The sequence below is a fragment of the Peromyscus eremicus genome, chromosome 2 (assembly GCF_949786415.1).
Source record: "Peromyscus eremicus chromosome 2, PerEre_H2_v1, whole genome shotgun sequence".
Lineage (NCBI taxonomy): Eukaryota > Metazoa > Chordata > Mammalia > Rodentia > Cricetidae > Peromyscus > Peromyscus eremicus.
Window position 1 is genome coordinate 44,381,724 of NC_081417.1, and position 18,000 is coordinate 44,399,723.

The window sequence follows — 18,000 nt, forward strand, 5'->3', positions numbered from 1 at the left end:
GAAATAGATTTTCACATGATAAATTACTTTAATTGCTTGTGCTAGTCTACTTTCCAAATTGGCCCTTCCTGCTACTCCAGTTAATAATTCATGACTCCTTGTGCACTGGGCTTCTTCCCAGTGAAGGTAAAGGTGCCACGGACTCCTCAAGACACCAGTGGCAGCCGCTTCATCTTCCTCCATGGATCCTCCTTTCTGTTTTTCTAAGTACATGCCATCCCTTAGAAACATCACGTAGCCAGCATTGGGTCAGTGTCAAGCTCTTTTTCATTTAGTTAACAATTCATACTTCAGCAAATGAAGTGAAGGACAACTAGTGTACAGATACCATGCTCCTACTCCCAAGTGGTTCTCAGGCTGGAGAGTCTTTGTGGAGAAAATCTTCCTCAAGCCTTTATGATTGTCATTGTTGGGGTGAGTTTGGGGAGCTGAGGGGAGGCAGGAAGCACCTGCTGGTGAGATGAAGATAGGGATCACAGAGGAAGCACTAGCATGGTGGAGCCCAAGCACAACTGGAGTGCAGGTGAAGGAGCTGACCGGAAGGACACTTAGGATGCTCGGGTAGAGGCGGCAGTGTCTGTAAATACTTGGAGCCAAGAAAGAGGTGTTTGGGGAGTGTCTCAGTCCATCCAGCCTCCTGTAACTGAATAGCAGTCTGGGAAGCTTAGAAGTTTGTATCTCACTAGTCACAGAGACCAATAAGCCTGAGGCCAAGGTTTTGACAGACTCAGTGTTTAGTGAAGGCCTGCTTTCTGGTCCACAGATAACCATCTTCTTACTGTAAGGTCACACAGTAGAAAGGATATAGAAACTCTTATGGGGTCATTTTTATAAGGGCAGTAATCTCACTCTTGAGGGCTCTAACCTCATGACTTAAGTACACTGAAGGTCCTGCTTCCTAATACTACCATACTGGTTTCAATATAAGAAATTTGGGGACATGAACATTCAGTCTGTAGTGGGGAGGGAAGGTCCATGTACTTCTATACAGCTGATGTGAAGGCTTTATGGGAGGCCATGCTGAGAGACGGAGACTGGAAAGGGCTAGATCATGGTGAGGGTCCAGGGATTTCCGACATTGCAATATGATGTAATCCACAAATATGTTGGCCTGTGATTTTAGGTTGGGCACACGTGGGTGGCAGCCATGAAGAAAATCTCCTGGGATCCCTAAAGAATGACTCCTGGGATTCTTGCAAGGGTGAGGTGAAGCAAGCAAAAATGAGTCCAATTTTGGAAATGTAGTTTGCATTTCCTAAAGCTCTTCCATGTGGGACTCATGGGTCTCAGGACAGAGGTGTGGGTTAGGTAGATTTGGGCATCACTTTGAACTGCTGGATATGAATTAGATCACCTCATGACTGCAGATTAAGTAGGTAGGAAAATGGAAGAAAAATAAATAGATAAGTCTTTAGACCATGGGAGAGGTGGGGGGGGGGAAACAGCCATGTGAACTAAAGGCATGTTCCCAGAGAGGCTGATAGTGCCAGATGCTGTAGAGTTATGAGAGCTAATTTCAGGGAAGCGGTGCTGGAGGGCATACAGTGAGCTGCTGACTGCTGGATTGGATGAGAGTTGTTTGGGTGGAGTGATGGGGTGGAATCTCTCACCATTTCTGGGATCCTGATTCAGAGGTGAATCCTTGGCTGTAACAACAAGGAAACAAAATATATGATGTCCCCTGCCTGTCATAGTGGAGATAAGAGTATATGGCCCACATATTATGTTTTCTTTTGGCACTTTTCTGGAGTTACTCCCTAAAGAGCCTGTGTGTTCCTTATTTGACACTGGTTGTAATATTGGGGACCGTAGAGAAGCAAAGAAATCAAATGGAGAGCAGGGAGGGGCTGAGGAGATATTCAGTCACTCAAGTGCTTGCAAGGCCTTGCAGGGGTGAAGACCTGAATTTGATTTACATAACCTATATTTTAAAAATGATGAGTTTTGGGACTGGAGAGATGGTTTAGTGGTTAAGAGTTGCTGTTCTTCCAGAGGACCTGAGTTCTGTTCCTAGTATCTACAGCATGTAACTAATGACCACCCGGAACTCCAGCTCAAGGGGATCTGATGCCCTGCTCTGATCTCTTAGGGCACATGCACACATGGAGTGTACTGTCCCCTATCGTCCCCCCTGCCCCCCCCCCAAAAAAGAAAAACCAGGTGTGGTGGTGTACACTTGTAATCTCAGTGCTGGGAAGGCAGGGGCAGGCATGGCTCTGAGGCTTATTGGCCAACTAGGCTAGCTACACTTGGTAAGTTCTAGGTCAGTAGAGACCCTGCCTGAAAAACAATTGTGGGCAGAACCTGAGGAAACTCTAGCCTCCACACTCATGTGCGTATGTGCCCTCATAACACGTTCACTTGTGTATAGCGAACATATGCGTGGACACGCACAAGTACACACGTGCACACAGAGCAGGAAGGCGAAGAGAGGAAGACCAGTTTGCAAGGCTACTTTTGGCTGCAGAGTTCTGAATGAGTGCAGTCTTTCTTCTGTGTCCTGTGCTCAGCTGCTACTGCAGGGTGAGACTTCCTGTCATCCTTGCTGAACTGTGTGGCCCAGACAGCTGCCTCTCCTGCCACCTGCTGCTCTGTACCCATTGTCATTGCCTCACTTTCTGCGCATGCCCACATGCGTATTTCCCCCTCCTGCTCTGGAGAGGAAGGAGAAGTCATTACGAGGCAGGAAGCTTAACCTCTCCGTAGCCCTCTGTCCTTTTTAAGACCCACATTCCCTCCATCTTGGGAAATGAGATGTCTCTCCTCTCCACACCCACTTCCAGCTTTATTTTCTTATCTTCTAATTTGCCTTTGAACTACGGTTTTCCTAACTTTGTCCTCATTCTAGAAATTTCCTTAGATAATCTCATTTCCCCTTGCAGCTTTAAAACTCACTAACGTGTCCCTGCCCACCAGTTCTCCATGGAGAGTCTAAACTTGTCTCTGAAGTTCTTTCTACTTTCTGAACGTCTTCAGTTGGTAGCTCTTTGAGTCCTTCAAATGCAACTGGTTAACCCATCTTTCATTCCCCAAGTCCATTCCACCATGTGTGATCCAGCACTGATTAGTGAAATCCACTCAACTGATGAGCCTGGGAGAAAACACCCACTTTTTCCTGTATCCATCGGTTCCTGGACCCTTCTACCTCCACACACCGCGTGGCACTTCTCTGCCGTGGTCTAGTCAGCATATCGTTTCTTGTCTGTCTCACTCACCCTGTCTTCTAGCCAGCCTTCCCACCAGCATCGCCACAGGTCTGATTATGTTTCTTGTCTGGTTGAAACTTTCCAGAGCTTAACCTTTTCTTTTGGAATTAAAGTGACTCAGCCTGGCCTCAGGCCTGCAAGGATCTGCTCCGTAGCGCCCTTCCGCCTCAGGTCTTATAGGCTTCCTCACATGCATCCTGGAGCCCACCCGTGCTCCCGGACTTGTAGATCAGGAAGGCCAGTGTCTTCAGGCAGGTACCTCCTGAGCTCCTTCCTGTGCCTCCTGCAGTTCTGCCTTGGGTGACCGGCTGACCTAACACTTCTTTCTTTCTTACGTGAACTTTCCATCGTACAGTCACACGTTCCTCATTTTTGTGCTTTAGGAGCTCCTCTGGTCTCTTATTATCTGTTTATGCCCAGTTTAGGATAATTTTTTTTCCCTAAGACCATTGGCTTTCTAGACATTCGAAGGTTGTATAACCCTGTTGATGTGAATTTAGATAATGTACAATTAGAATCCCCCACTAGATCACTGCAGATATAAGAAAGAGCAGATTCACATTTACATAGAATTCAGTAGAATAAATGTGAGATATTTTACATCAAAAGACCCATCACCTGCACTGTCTATGCACACTTAAATATTGCTGGGAAGCACTTTTTCTTATTTTCAGCAAAATTCATTTCTTCGCTTTGCAATACTTTATTTCAAGAGATTTATGAAAACAACACACACACACACACATAGAGCTTTCTACAAGAGTTGTAGGTATTCTTTTTGAAAGATAATAGGATAGAGTTAAATATGGTTGTAGTATGGAGAGTGCATTAAAATTAGGACTTTTTAGTAAAAATTCAAGAATGATTAAAAAACTCTAGGTAAATCTATTTCTTATATATTTCCATTTTTTAGTGGAGAGGACCCCAATAGAGCATAACTACATAAAAATGCTAAAAATTTTAGGGCATTTTTTTGGTGGTGCTAGAGATGGATGGCAGGGCCTGACACCTGCTGGGAAATCATATATCACTGAGATACACCCCAGGCTTTCTTCTTAATGTATAAAATAACATTTCTTTGTAGGTACAACTTACTATCATCCTTTGTGTTTTTATCTAATTTTTTTTTTTTTTTTACATTTCTGATTTTTAAGAGGCCATTACTACATATCAGCCCACATCAGGGGTAGAGATGACGATCAATACATTTTTTTTTCAATATGAAAAAAATTAAAATTTTCATGTATATACTCTCACAGCTACATTCTTTGCACAGGGGACCATTTAGTCTATATCTAATAACCTGGTTCATTATAAAAAACGCTTTTGAGATTTTACAGGCTTCTAAAACCAAGTTAGGAAAAGCGTAGGCATTGCAGCCAGAAGGATGCTTGACTGTCTGCATGTGTCCTGTGGGAACACTGGATGGGTGAGTTTGCCACAAGCGCCACCCAGTGGGAAAAGTGACTTCACAGTTCCTTGGGTGAATAGTTAAAATCAATGGAAACAGCCTGAGGGAGAGAGCTGATTCTGGAGAGCAAGTAATTTACATATGCAGAGCATATAATTTATGAAATATAGACATAGGTGTACCTTCCCCTTAATCTTTGTCCAAAAGGCAAAAAAGTGTCTTAAAAAGGAACCCACCCTCTTTCATCATGAAACGTAAGATGCATGCAGTGTAGAAAACAGATACACATGACTTAGCAGAAAGCACCTGCCTGTGGAGCCATCCTTGAGCTCCCGACAGGAAGGTTGCGCTCCCCTGGCTTGCTGCTGCCACTGCTGTGCACCCATAGCGCTTGCTGGCCTGGCTGAAAAGCTACAGCTTCTGTGAGACAGCATAAGAGAAAGCAGAGGAGTCTGAGGGCAGGTGACTGGGGAGTTTCGGTTAAACAGGCACACAGAACGCCATTGTTTCTCTCAAAGCTTGTAAGGCTAGACATCGACCAGAGCTGTTGTGATAGTACCTGCCACTCAGGTTAAACACTGCAGTTATTTGGTTCCTCCAGAAAGTATTAAATTCTGAACAATGCTTTTGAAAGTGACTGCAGAACTACTACACGTCTCTGATGCACACTAGTAACTTGTTTCCACACAATTCCAGGACGTTAGCTTATTGCCAGTGGGTGGACAATCTCAATGAGACCCGGAAGATGCTGTCTCTTAGTGGTGGTGGTCCCTTCAGTAACCTGCTCAGGTGGGTCGTGTGCCACATAACAAAAGGAATTGTGAAGCGGGAGATGCACGGCCACGGCATTGGCCGCTTCTCGGAGGAAGAGATTTACATGCTGATGGAGAAGGACATGCGGTCTTTAGCAGGGCTTTTGGGTAATGTACCACACCTTCTATATTTTCTGTGCTTACTGTTGCATGACTAGTAGAGTGCTGCTGGTTTACAAGCTTAACTTGGTTGGGGTTTTTGCTCCCACATGTATGTAGGTTGCATTTCCACCATTTAACCAAGTCCTCCAATTTCCAGGCGCGATCTCTGGTATTAGGGGTATTAGGGTTTAGTGCAGTTACTGAGGTCCCATGTGAGAACATGTGGAGCACACTTCAGCATCAGGACCAGGCTGTAAGGGATGCTGCCATTTCCCAATGTGTTGTAAGGATAGGGTAGTTCTGAGCAAGGAACCTCTTCTATTTATAAATGGGTCAGGCTGGTTGTGAGTACATCTGCAAGTAAAGTTAGAGTTGGTGACAGTCCAGCTTCTGACCTTTTTTTTTTTTTTTTTTTTTTTTTTTTTTTTTTTTTTTTTTTTTTTTTTTTTTTTTTGCGTGTGTTTGTGCTGACACTTGCCAGCTTCTTATACTGTTCATTTTGGTGTGTATTCTTAGTTTTCTTCTTCCTAGTGTATTTTATCCCAGATTTTGCATTTTATTGCACATCATAGGCTGAATTGTGTCTGGGAAGCCTTTTAGAAATGCACAGGGCCTTAAATGCCCATGGGCTAGTGAGGATGACATATTCCATTCATCAGCTGGTCACTGATAGCCCTAGGTTTCGGTAGTTCTGCACTGGGCAAGCTTGATTCTTGGCTATGACAGTTCACAAAGAGACTGCTCAAAGGAGGGGCCTAGATGTGAACCAAAGCCCTCTAATATGGGGCAATTAAAGGGACCAAGTCCTCAATGGGACTTCTGGTTTTATTATCAGAAGTTGGTTTTGTTCACGAACCTTCCCTCCTGTGGAGGCCATGATTTCCAGATCTGTCACCACCCTTATCTTAGAGCATATTAGATTCCTTGCCTCTGTGATGGAGTGGGGTATGGGATTTGTTTTGTTGAAACCCATCTGGTGCTTTGGAAGTGGAGGCTCAATGGGCATAACCTTTCTTGCAGAATCATCTACATTGACCACTCTATTGTTCCACATTCCAGATACTTGCTGGACCTGGAGTCCTCCCTGGAACTCCATTTGGTGCTTTGCTCTGGGAATTGTGGTCTGTGAACTATTGACTTCAGATGACCAGCCCTTAGTTGGGTCTTTCTTCCTTAACAATGACCCTGTCTGTGTCTGACTCACTCCTCTTCCTCTCTAGTTTATGCTGTTGGAAGCCTCAGCAAATAAAGAGTTGAGCCTCAAAGTTATTATGGCAAAGATTATGCCAGTAAAAGCCTTTAATGATTGATTTCTTAACCAGAGCATTGGCAAATAACACTTCACTAGAGTGTTTCTTAGGGGGCCAGGTAAAGGCAGTAATGAAAACTGACACTTTCTCTAAGCACTCAATGACTAGACCAATGCTTTGTTCCCAATTTTGGGGCGACAGTGGGCAAATGCATCACTGGTGGGTAGACTGGAGGCCCCGTAAGCATGGTACTTTGCCCTCACTCAGCACATTTGCTGCTGTTTCATACATCAGTAGTTGACTGTGGTCTGAATTAAATAACAAATTTAATATTTGTTAGTTTTAAGTTGGGTGCTGTTCCGAATACCGTGATGAATTCTCTTGGTCCTGCCCTGTCTAGCCCAGGCCGTACATGAATCCTCTCTGTCTGGCAAGCACTCAACACAGCTACTGCTTGCTACCACCTGGTAGCCACAGGTCACTGTGAGAGGTGCTGCAGTGCTTGTGTTGAAGTAACCTCTATTTCATGTAATTACAGGATTTGCACTTAACTTCATTAGAAATACTGTTTTCTAGGAAAAAATGTGTTTGGAGCAAAAACCTTCTTTCTGACTTTTAAATGTATCAATTATATAAGTTTGAGAAGGTTCAGAAAAGTACAGAGGAGGAAAATAAGTCAAAATAATTTTGTAACCTATTGCTAACCAAAGTTAGCATTTGATGTCTAATTTTTAATACCTTTATATATAATTTTGAATCGTGTATTCATGTACATGCATTATTTTTCTTTTCTTCTATTTTTCCATTATTAAGTATTCTGTACCATGTGACTGTATGCCTGGAATCATACTCGATGCCAGGAAAAGTTACCAGATAAACTCCGCTTTGCCTACTGCTTGTCTTATACTTTGGTTCTGTTAGTTCCGAGTCTACAGATACATTCAAAAAGCAAACGGAAAATAAGACAGCATGAGAATAAGATTTGTACAGCTGCATCTATTATTAACAAAGAGATTCCCAGCTGTAGGCATTAGGTCTGCAGTGAAAGTCAGAAAAGACCATGGAATCCAAGACAAAGTCAAATAACACTACCCATTTGATAGATGAGGAAACTGAAGCCTACAGAGATCGAGTAACTTTCTGAAAGCCACACAGTTAGGTAGAGTGAGGTAGGGATCCAATCTGGAAGATCAGGCTTAAGATATTATTTTCTGAGTCCTTGCATGGCTTGGGTTCCAGAACCCTGATTAAGGCGATGAGGGAGTAAAGAAAGCTCAGACACACACAGAAAAGCTGGGATTGGGTGGTGTGAACTCTCTGATGGAGACGCTGCAGCACCCCAAGTTCAGTGTGTTTATTATATAGAGTTGAGTAAGGAGTCAAGGACTTAGGTTAGGTGATTATTGTAGGAGCAGTTTCTGGGGGGAAGCAGCCTCAGGCTGTAAATATGGGGTGAGAGGACAAAGCCACGGTAGACATTTTTACACACACTATCAATAGCCACACATGAGCCAGGAGGGAAGGCTTTGCCACTCCCATGGGGCTGAGGCACTGGGGTCCTTGACATGGCCGTGCCTCCATTAACAATACACATTCACTCAGGACTTCACTGGCTCCCTACTACCTTACTACGATCCCAAATTTCCTTATAAATTGTGCTTTAAAGTGCATTTTTATTATTTCAGGCTGGCATCTTTAGAAAATTCCCTGAAATAGGCAGAGCTTGGACTATCAAATTAAGAAGTGGTCTCTAAAGTACTGTTTAAGAATGTGTTATTTGTTTGCTCCTAGACGTGGACTATGGAATGATTCCTTGTTGTCTGGGAATGTAGCTCTGTTGCAGAGCACTTGTCCAGTGTAAGACCCTGGGCTCCACCCCCAAGACAGCAAACAAAACAAAACAAATATGGATATCTGTAAATTGAGGTTGTATCCTTTCTTGAGAGGCATGCTTTTAAGAGCCTGATCAGATAAGAGCCAAATGATAAATGTGATTTATAAATGGAAGTGAGAAAAGCTGATTTCCAGAAAGCATCAGTTGCTTAATAAAAAATTTATTGTGCATTTTCTAGTGTGAAGTATTTCTTTTGAGCACGAAAATAGCTCAGGGTTTCTTCGGTCTTCAGCCCTTGTTGACATCAGGTTGGCACATTTGTAAGAACTACATGTATTGGCTATTTTAATAAATATCTGTGATCTTGATTATTTAATGAAGGGTAAATGATGCAAAGAAGTGAGTTCTGCCAGAGGCAGCTTCCTGCCATCTTTCTAAGCGTATGTAATTACAATGTGGTGCAGTTTTACAAAATGGTTATGTTGTGTTGTTGGATAAAAGGAATAGTTTAATTCTGTTTTTCAAGTAAACAGATACTTGTCTGGTCACTTAGTTCTGGGTTAAGTTATATATAGAAGATTAAACTATTCTCAAAGAACAACATAGAAAAGCATTTGCAACAAGAAACAGAAAATCTCTAGCCCTTGTGGGCTAACCAACTTACCTGTGGTTCTCAGACTTTCCAAGTCACAAAACAATACTGTATTTTGATGCTTTTTGAAAAACAGATTTTGTAATGTTGACCATAGTTTGAAATGCACTTCAGTTTTTTCTCTAGAAGTTCTACTAGTTTCTAAGGCTCATGATGGAGTAATAGGTTGCTGGCTGTGGGATTTGGATTTGGTGACCATCCATCTGACCACTGTATGTGTATCTGATCATGATGAAGCAGTATAGACTATTCTATTATAGTGCTTTTTTGCTTTTAATTGGGCATCTGTAGGTCCTGGGTGGTGAAACAATCATTATCTCATTTGACAGTAGACGAGTAACTGATAAATGGAGTTTGTTTGTGAGATGGAATCATGTATGGAGAGAATAATTAAATCCATTTCCAGGCATGGGGACCAGACTGCATAGGTGGTGGTTAATAGTCACTGTCTGCACATAGTTAGCAGACAGCCAAGAATAACCTCAGGATTTCTTGATCTAAGAATTAATTCTGAGCAAAATATTAAATTTGTGAATCCCTTTTTTTTTCTAGTTATGGTCTCATGTGGCATAGTCTGTTCTAAATTCACCATGTAGCAGCATCTGGCCTTGAACTCCTGATCCTCTTGCCTCAGAGCCCTGAGTATTGAGATTACTGGCATGTGCCATCATGAATAGCTTAAATTATGGATACGTTTAAAAGATGGGGACAAAAAGAGTAACAGCCTCCAATGCCCCTACAAGACCCATTTCCATGGCTAGAAACACAGTAGGAACATGTATTTGTAAAATTGAGAATTCAGAGCAGCTTCTTTTATCAAAGAGGCATGCACTGACTCGCACACTGAGATCTTTGTGAAGGGCTTAGATGAACAAGTTTGGCACAGTTCTGAGTTACCAGGGCTGCCATGAGAAATGCATACTGTTGGTAAGCATTTACAAAATCACTCACTTGTGAGAGGTGTCTCCACGGAGAACAGGATGCAAAGGGGGCAGTGTTTGGGGTAGTGATTGTGGGCAGGATATGGTCATTCCCAGAGACTTCTTTGGGGATGGGGTGACATTTAAACTGAATGCTGAAACATAAGCCAGAGTTAGGCAAGCATGTGTGTGTGGAAGGAGGGTAGGGCTGTGATGGTGAATTGAATAGCATGGGATAAGAAAGGAACACCATGTAAAAAGGTCTAGAAACCAAACGCAGCTGGGAGCATTCAAAGACTGAAAAGGTGGCCAGGGTGCTTAGAAACTTTACAAGAGCAGAGGAGTGTTAGTAGGCAGAGGTAGGCAGGGGCTGAGAGCATACAGGTGTTATGGCACATAAATATTTTTGTGCTTCTTGTCTGAGAGCAAAGGGGACCATGAGAGACTTAAAGGAGAGAGGTGGGACCTGATGGAATGGCTCAGCAGATAAAGACACCTGTTCCCAAGCCTGGTGAGCTGATTATGATCCACAGGACCCCCATGGTAGAAGAGAAAACCAATGCTTAAAATACTCTATGACCTCTACACATGTGTGTTGGCACATGTACCTACACACATTCACATGCAGAGAGAAAATTTAAAAAACACAATAAAAATAAAGTAGGAATGTTGCATTCCCTATATATGTTTAGACATCCCATCTGATCTCAGAAGCCTCTTGTCATCATTTAGCAATAGAACAAGGTCAGAAGATGGACATAGGAAATAGTTTTTATTTATGAGAGGAGGGGCAAGTAGATCCCTATAATGAAACAAAATGCTCAGGTGAGTTATTAAGGAGCCACTGGATTTACAGAGAGGGACCCCTGATTTATTCTGCACGAGCTGCACCGAAAGTCACAGTATCTGCTTAGCTCAGCCACTAGGTGGGCCATTTCTAGATTTCTTCATACTGCTGGATGTTGTGACATTCTGGTGGGCAAGGGAACTTCCTCCTCTGTAGAAAACATTTGCTTTAAGATCGAGGCGGATTCACGGCAGACTGAACAACTATGTCTTCATAGTGCTAGTTACCTGATAGAGTGACACCATCCATAGACAGCTCTCTGGGGACAATGCCTGTCATGTTCAGTACTTTTCTCAATGACTTGTTTACAGCTTTCGAGAAACTGGTTTTCCAATGACATTGGATGGAAAAGAATCCAAATTTGTGCAGTAACAAGATGAGTATCTGCAAAGGCTTGAGAGGGTTAGGAATATAATAAATGTATATTTAAATTTAAAAACTATTTTAAATAATAAAATACATAATTAAAGAAGGAATTTCTGAGTATCTTACTCTCGGGAAAATGCATACAGTACTATCAAGACAATTTCTGCCCTGGATTAATAGTGGAAAGTACCCATGATCAATTACACAATATTTAAAACTCCTGATTATATATTATAAGTTACTTACATATTTTCAAATATGGTTATTCAAAATATATGAAAAGAGGCATGGAGGTCAGGAAGATTCTCAAACATTCGTTTTGTGAATTATATAAATTATTTAAACTGACACTGTGAACCTGTAATGAGTGCCCAACAAACAAGATTGATAGACCCATTTAAAAATTACACTTTCTTTTTCAGTTTTGTAGTATAGGTGCCAGAAAATATGGTTCATGCAGGCTAGGCAAGTTCCTCATCACTGAGCTCCATTTATAGTGTTTGTTTGTTTTAAATAAAAAATGTAGTCAGGTCTTGCTAAGGTTTCCAATCTGGTTTTGAATAACTCTTATACTTCAGAAGGGCATTTCCCTGTAATACTCTGTCTCAGCCAACTTAATAGCTGAGGGTACAAGCTTATACCGCTTTGTCAAAAATTTTAGGAAATTGTTAAGAGCCTCAAAATTTCCCCCACTTTGTAGGTGAAAACATCTATAGTTGATTCTCTTTTAATTTATAGAAAATTTAAGTTCATATACCAAAACTCATATTGTGACAAATAATGAAGTACTGAGTTCTGGTCCATTGGATTTCTGTAAGTCAAATTGCTAAACGGTCTTATTAATTAAAAAAAACCCCAGAGCCAGATATTGGGGTGAAAAAACTGAAAAATCAGAGGAACAGGACAAGCCATAGACACCTTCACCTTACAGACACCTCAGTCTCCAAAGAGACCTACTTCCTGTATACCCACACCTATATGCCTTTCTGTTCTGCCATCTCACTTCCTCTCTCTGCCCAGCTACATAAGTTCCTATCTGTCTGTACAGACCTCCAGATCTTTATGGTTAACTTCTGTTGAATTTAAGGCATGGCCACACATGAGAAAAACTGGAATTCTAGTGTAATGGCTATTTATAGGATGATGAAGAGGTGGAGATATAAAATAGTGAGTTGATACATACTAGTGGCATAAGAACTAAGGTGACAAAGGAGAAATACTTTTACAAATTGGGTAAATGAAGCCATAAAACTTTGGCTTCCATAAATTCTGTATGACACACATTAAGATGCCCCTCAAGAAGTAACTTAATATCTTACTTAGGAAGACAACTGTTCCATAAAGATGATTAATTAATATCACAGTACAGAACGTGTGAAAAATCCAAACTTACGCTTAGAGCTTTTCCACCTAAGAGGGAGTCATTTCACTTTTGCGATAACAGGGGTAAATGTTCAGTTTTGTAGTTAGGTCCAGAAATTACATTGCACTTATTCAGAGCGGGGAGACCCATATAAAAGCAGAGCACTGGGAGACTTCGGTTGCTTTCTATCTTAGTATGTCTCCAGTGTCAAAGGAACACTAGCAACTTAGTTTGGGTGGGCTGAGAGATGAGGTGACCCAGTGAGTGAAGCACCTGCCTGAAAGCATCGTGACAGCTGAAGAAGGATCTTGCTATAAGTGATGAGATGTTTCTAGCTGGTCTCTCCAGTGCTCATGGCTGCATGGTTTTATGTCCATTCTCTAAGGAAGAAGAGGAGAGTTGTTTACCATGGAAGTCAGAGGGCAGCTTTTGGAAGTTGGTTCTCACCTTCCACCTGGCTGAGGCAGGTCACCCTTGTTTCTGCCACTACTTTGCAGCTGAGTTCTGGCTAGCTGGACACCAGGCTTCCTGCTGATTCTCCCGGGGGTGCAATGCAGATGTCAGGGTCCTGTCACTCGCTGAGCCATCTTTCTGGCCCCTGAATTTTCTTCTTTAGTTTTTTTTTTCTCTAATGATTTTGATTTGGACAATTGAAAACTTTGATCTTTTTAAGAAAAGTTTTGATCAACATATACTAATTATGCAAACTTATGAGGTACAATGTGATTGTTTTTTGAAATGGGATCTTTTTAAGATGACTCAGATGTTCTTGAGCTCAGATGTTGCTCCTGCCCTTGCTTTCCCAGTAGCTAAGATTATAGCAGGCGCCGCTGGACCCACTTAACGTCACATCGATCCATGTCCATATATTTTTTTGACGTAGTGTATTTTCTACTTGTTTTTCCCATTCTATTTTAAAAAATATTTCATTTTTATTTTATGTGCATGTATGTAGCGCTGCACGAGCTTATATGCACTGTGCGCATGCAGGTGCCTGCGGAGGCCTGAAGTGGGTGTCAGGTCTCCTGAGGTTCTGGGAACCAAACCCCAACTCTTGGCAAGAGCAGTAAGTGCTCTTAGCTGCTCAGGCATCTCTTTAGCTCCCTATTCTGCATGTCAAACAAAAGAACATTACAGAAAGAAATGCCTGGGCTACCTTTGCATTAGGCCTTGACTGGCTGCTGCTTGGAACACATTGTTCCCAGTGAACACAGTGGAGAAAGCCTCCCAGCTGGGCAGCGAGAAAGGATGAAAGCAATAGTTTGTATCTGTACACACTCTAACACATCCAGTGTGTGCTGTGAACTCAGGCCGGCTGCGAAGAATAAAGACGTAGAAATAATTGTGCCCGTCAATCTAGCCAAAAAGAAAAGATCCTCATAGAAAAGAAGAAAATAATAGATATTAAAAAGAATGTTCTGGAACCTCAAAGCCATGCTTCATAAAAGAGGCTTTGAGTGATCTCCACACTGTGGGGGCCTGTTTAGAACAGTGACCTGTAGCCTGGCCACTCTTTCAAATCACCTGGGAGGTGTGTGTAGCCTGGTAGACAGCCAGCTCCACAGCCCCATGGCGGCTGGGTAGGTCAGCATTCCCAGCGGTGTCTATGACGAGAGAACTTGTAAGCTGAAAGCTTTGCTTTCTACCATCTGTGTGAACTCTACATCCCGCTGATCAATCTGTGTGTTTTGTTTGTTTGCTGATTGGTGGATGGTCTAAACAGGTCTGAAATCTGATAGAGTAGGGACTTGGCTGTTGAAGGAAGGGAGGACTGGGTAGGAGACAATTGCAAGGGCACATGAGGGTCTGTGCATTGGTGCCCACTATAAGAGAATATTGTGGTCTTTTATTAGGGAGGGGGTCAAATTAGAACAAATCCGGTTTACTTCAGTGCTGTTGAGAAAGTGACCTTGATTGGGTCTATTCACATGATACTTAACCTGGCTTTTCCTTGCTTCCATATAAAAAAATCTGTCAATATTAACTGTAGATTTAAAAATTAGTAAGTATTTGCAATAATTCTTTGCCTCTTAAAAATTTTAATAACCTATTGACTCCAAATAGTGCTGTCCATGTACTTCTCTGTGTGGGGCTGTCCGCTGGAGCATGGGTGATGTACCAGGAGCCACATCCTTAAAGAAAACTGGCTCTCTTTCTCCAGAAGACAAACTACCCATAGCTCCTCAGTTATGGATGGAGGGTCATGGATTCCTTTCCTATTCATGTTCGAGTGTTGACTGGCTTGCTCTTGTGTAGGAACCCACAGCTGCTGTGAGCTACTGAGTGCAGTGGTCCTTTCATGTCCAGAAGGCCGGTTTTGCTCCAGCCCTTCCTGACCTCTGCTGGCTCTTACAGGTCTTTCCATCTCCTCTTCCATGATGGTCTCTGTCCCTTGGGGACGGTGTGTGATACAGATCTCTCATTCCTGGCTGAGCATTCCATGGCTACTTATTCTTAGTACTTTGACCAATTGTGTGATTCTGCAATAACCACCATCCACTGCATAAAGCAACTTCTCTGATGAAGTCTGAGAGCTGCACTAGTATATGGGCAGCAACATATGAATTCAGAGGGCAGGTTGATACTATGTCCATTTAGAAAAATACTAATAGTAGGCTCAACTCTGGGAATTAAAAAATTGTATTTACTTATTTTATTTGGTGTGTGTGTGTGTGTGTGTGTGTGTGTGTGTGTGTGTGTGTGCTCGATGACATACATATGAGGAGATCGGAGGACAACTTGTGATACTCGATTCTCCTTCTACCATGTGGATGCCAGAGATGGAACTCAGGTCATCAGGTGTGGTGACAGTGCCTTAACCAGCTGAGCCATTTCACCTGTCCCTAACTGCAGACTAGGGTTTTTTTTTTTTTTTTTTTTTTTTTTTTTTTGTGTGTGTGTGTGTGAGTAAATTTTAGACAACATTTTTAGAAGTACTTTGCAGATATTCTGGCCTTAAACATGCTAGCTACACACATCTTCACAGGCATTGCTTCTAAAGAGCAATCTAGCTGCAGGAGACTATTCTCCATGGGCCTCCTGGTTTGGAGAACATTTGGAACCTGCTTTATGAAACATTGCTTTGAGATTCCCAAACATTCCCTTTAATATTCCTCCTTTTACTTGTATTTTTTAGTCAGGTGGATATGGATAATTACCTCTCAGTCTTCGCTCCATCTTGTTCAGCTGAGGCAGCAAGTGAGGTTCAGAGGGGCTGAGCAATGGGTGTGGGCCATTCATCTGGCGACAGTGTCTTCTGCCTTAGTGTGCCTCTGTGTTTGCACTGGTGGGTCGTTAAAGTCCCAAGTAAGAAAGGCATTGGTTAGACCTGTAAGTCCTACTTTTTCCTTTGTTAATTGAACTCTGGTGAGAGCTTAACTCTTCAAAGGACCATACTGCAAATCTGTGCTTAATGATTGAAGGGCAGGGGAAGATTTTAACATTGATTAATAACTGTAAATCGTGTGCTGCTCTCTGCTGGAAAGGCTGCTAGATCACCTCCTTAGGAAGTACTAACTCCTCCTCATTCCAGACTTCCAAAGGGAGGAGCGGGGATAGGTAGCCTGAGGATTAGTGATCCTGAAACAGTTTTGGATGGTGAGATCAGGCCCCGTTTGTATGCTGCAGGGGACAACGCAGTTGGAACCTCAGTTTGTGGTTTATTTTCCATTCTCCTCCTCTGCCTTCTCCTCTTTTCCTTTTGTTATTTTTCAGACAGGGTCTTTCTTTGTAGTCCAGGCTGACCTTGAACTTGTTATGTTCCCAGAATGTCTTCGAACCCATGGCCATCATCCTGCCTCCACCTCTTGAGGACTGAGATAAGAGGCTTCTTCCACCATTCCCCTCTTTCCCACTTTCCTTGTTTGTATTTCAGTCAGTAAAAATATGTTGGTGTGAAGAGTAAGTTGATACATGGTATGCACACCAAAATTTGTTTTTGGAAGAATAAAACTAAACATGAATAAATATTGAGTTCCTAGAAATCTTTGCAATGTACTAGTAACACAGATTACTTGATATAATTTGTGATAAACTTCTTTGTTTTATTCTGGAATATTCTAGCTTCTTCTTCCTTAGAGAATAGGGTTTAACTTTGTGTTTACATTTTGGGGTTCAATTCCTAAGTGAATCCACTTGTAGTGTTGTGACCACGTTGCAAGACCCCCCCAAGCAAGACCACCACAGAGCCAATATCTGATGCAAAACACAAAGGGGTTTATTGATAACAAGCAAGCTTGGGCTTGGTCCGCATCAGACATCTGACACAGTGAGTGGAGGAGAATGCCCCGAGTACTCACTTTAAGGGGTTTATATAGGAAAGGTTTACATGCAGCTTGGGATTGGACCAGGGGCCAGGGGTGAGGTAGTTCTTTGAAGTTACTGGCAGAACTATAAGCCTGAGGTTACTCTGATGGCTAATAGGATTCAGGGTATCTATAGAGACATAAATTTTTACTCCCTTTGTCCTACTTTTGTTGAACCCAGGATATACACATTCAAATTTATTGTTCCAGTCCTACTCTCCTCTGAGGTCAACTTCTGGTCAGTTGGGCCCATTACTCCCCATATCGTGTTTTACCAAGTCCACACTTAGGCATCCAGTTTGTATGAGGGTTAGAGTCTCTAACGGTGGAACAAAGGCATGGAGCAGGAATGGCGGAGCGCTCACATAGTAAAACAGAAGTAGGAGGCAGAGAGACACAGGAGTGGTACTGGTCTTTTGAAACCTGTAAGCCTGCCCCCAGTAACATACCTCCTCCAACAAGGCCATGTCTCCTCATCCTTCCCAAATAGTTCCACCAATTGAGCCTATGGGAGTGATTGTTATTCAGACTGCCACAGTTCGCTCCTCCAAGTTAGCACTCCCTGTCTGATTTGGGTTGACATGGGTAAAATTAGTTAGGTGATGACCCATTCTATCCTCATACATTTGTGAACATTTTTGCTTCTTGTTCAACCTAATTTTATCTATATTTATTTAAACTATTCAATTTGTACTAAAAAGATGAGAAACTAATATTAAGACCTAGAAAGAATTTATATCGCTTCCATTATTCTGTAGTTTCCTGGAGGCTTCATCTCACGTGCCAGCTCTGCAGCTCACAGGCCTCCCGAGGAAGTATGACTGGTCTCTTACTGTTCTGGGTGATTCCTAGTTGTTGTGTATAGCAGCCAATAAACCCTGAGGTCACTCTCCTGCATGCCAGCACTATGCCAAATGCCATTCAGGAGCATTA

The 18,000-nt window shown here is 42.3% G+C and overlaps 1 protein-coding gene across 1 annotated transcript in view; it reads left to right on the forward strand.

Moving 5' to 3' along the window:
* Faxc (failed axon connections homolog, metaxin like GST domain containing) overlaps positions 1 to 18,000 on the forward strand; it is a 61,272-nt gene that overhangs the window by 16,993 nt on the left and 26,279 nt on the right. The window contains 1 exon segment of the mRNA XM_059255695.1: positions 5,314 to 5,537. Coding sequence (XP_059111678.1) covers positions 5,314 to 5,537 — 224 coding nt within the window.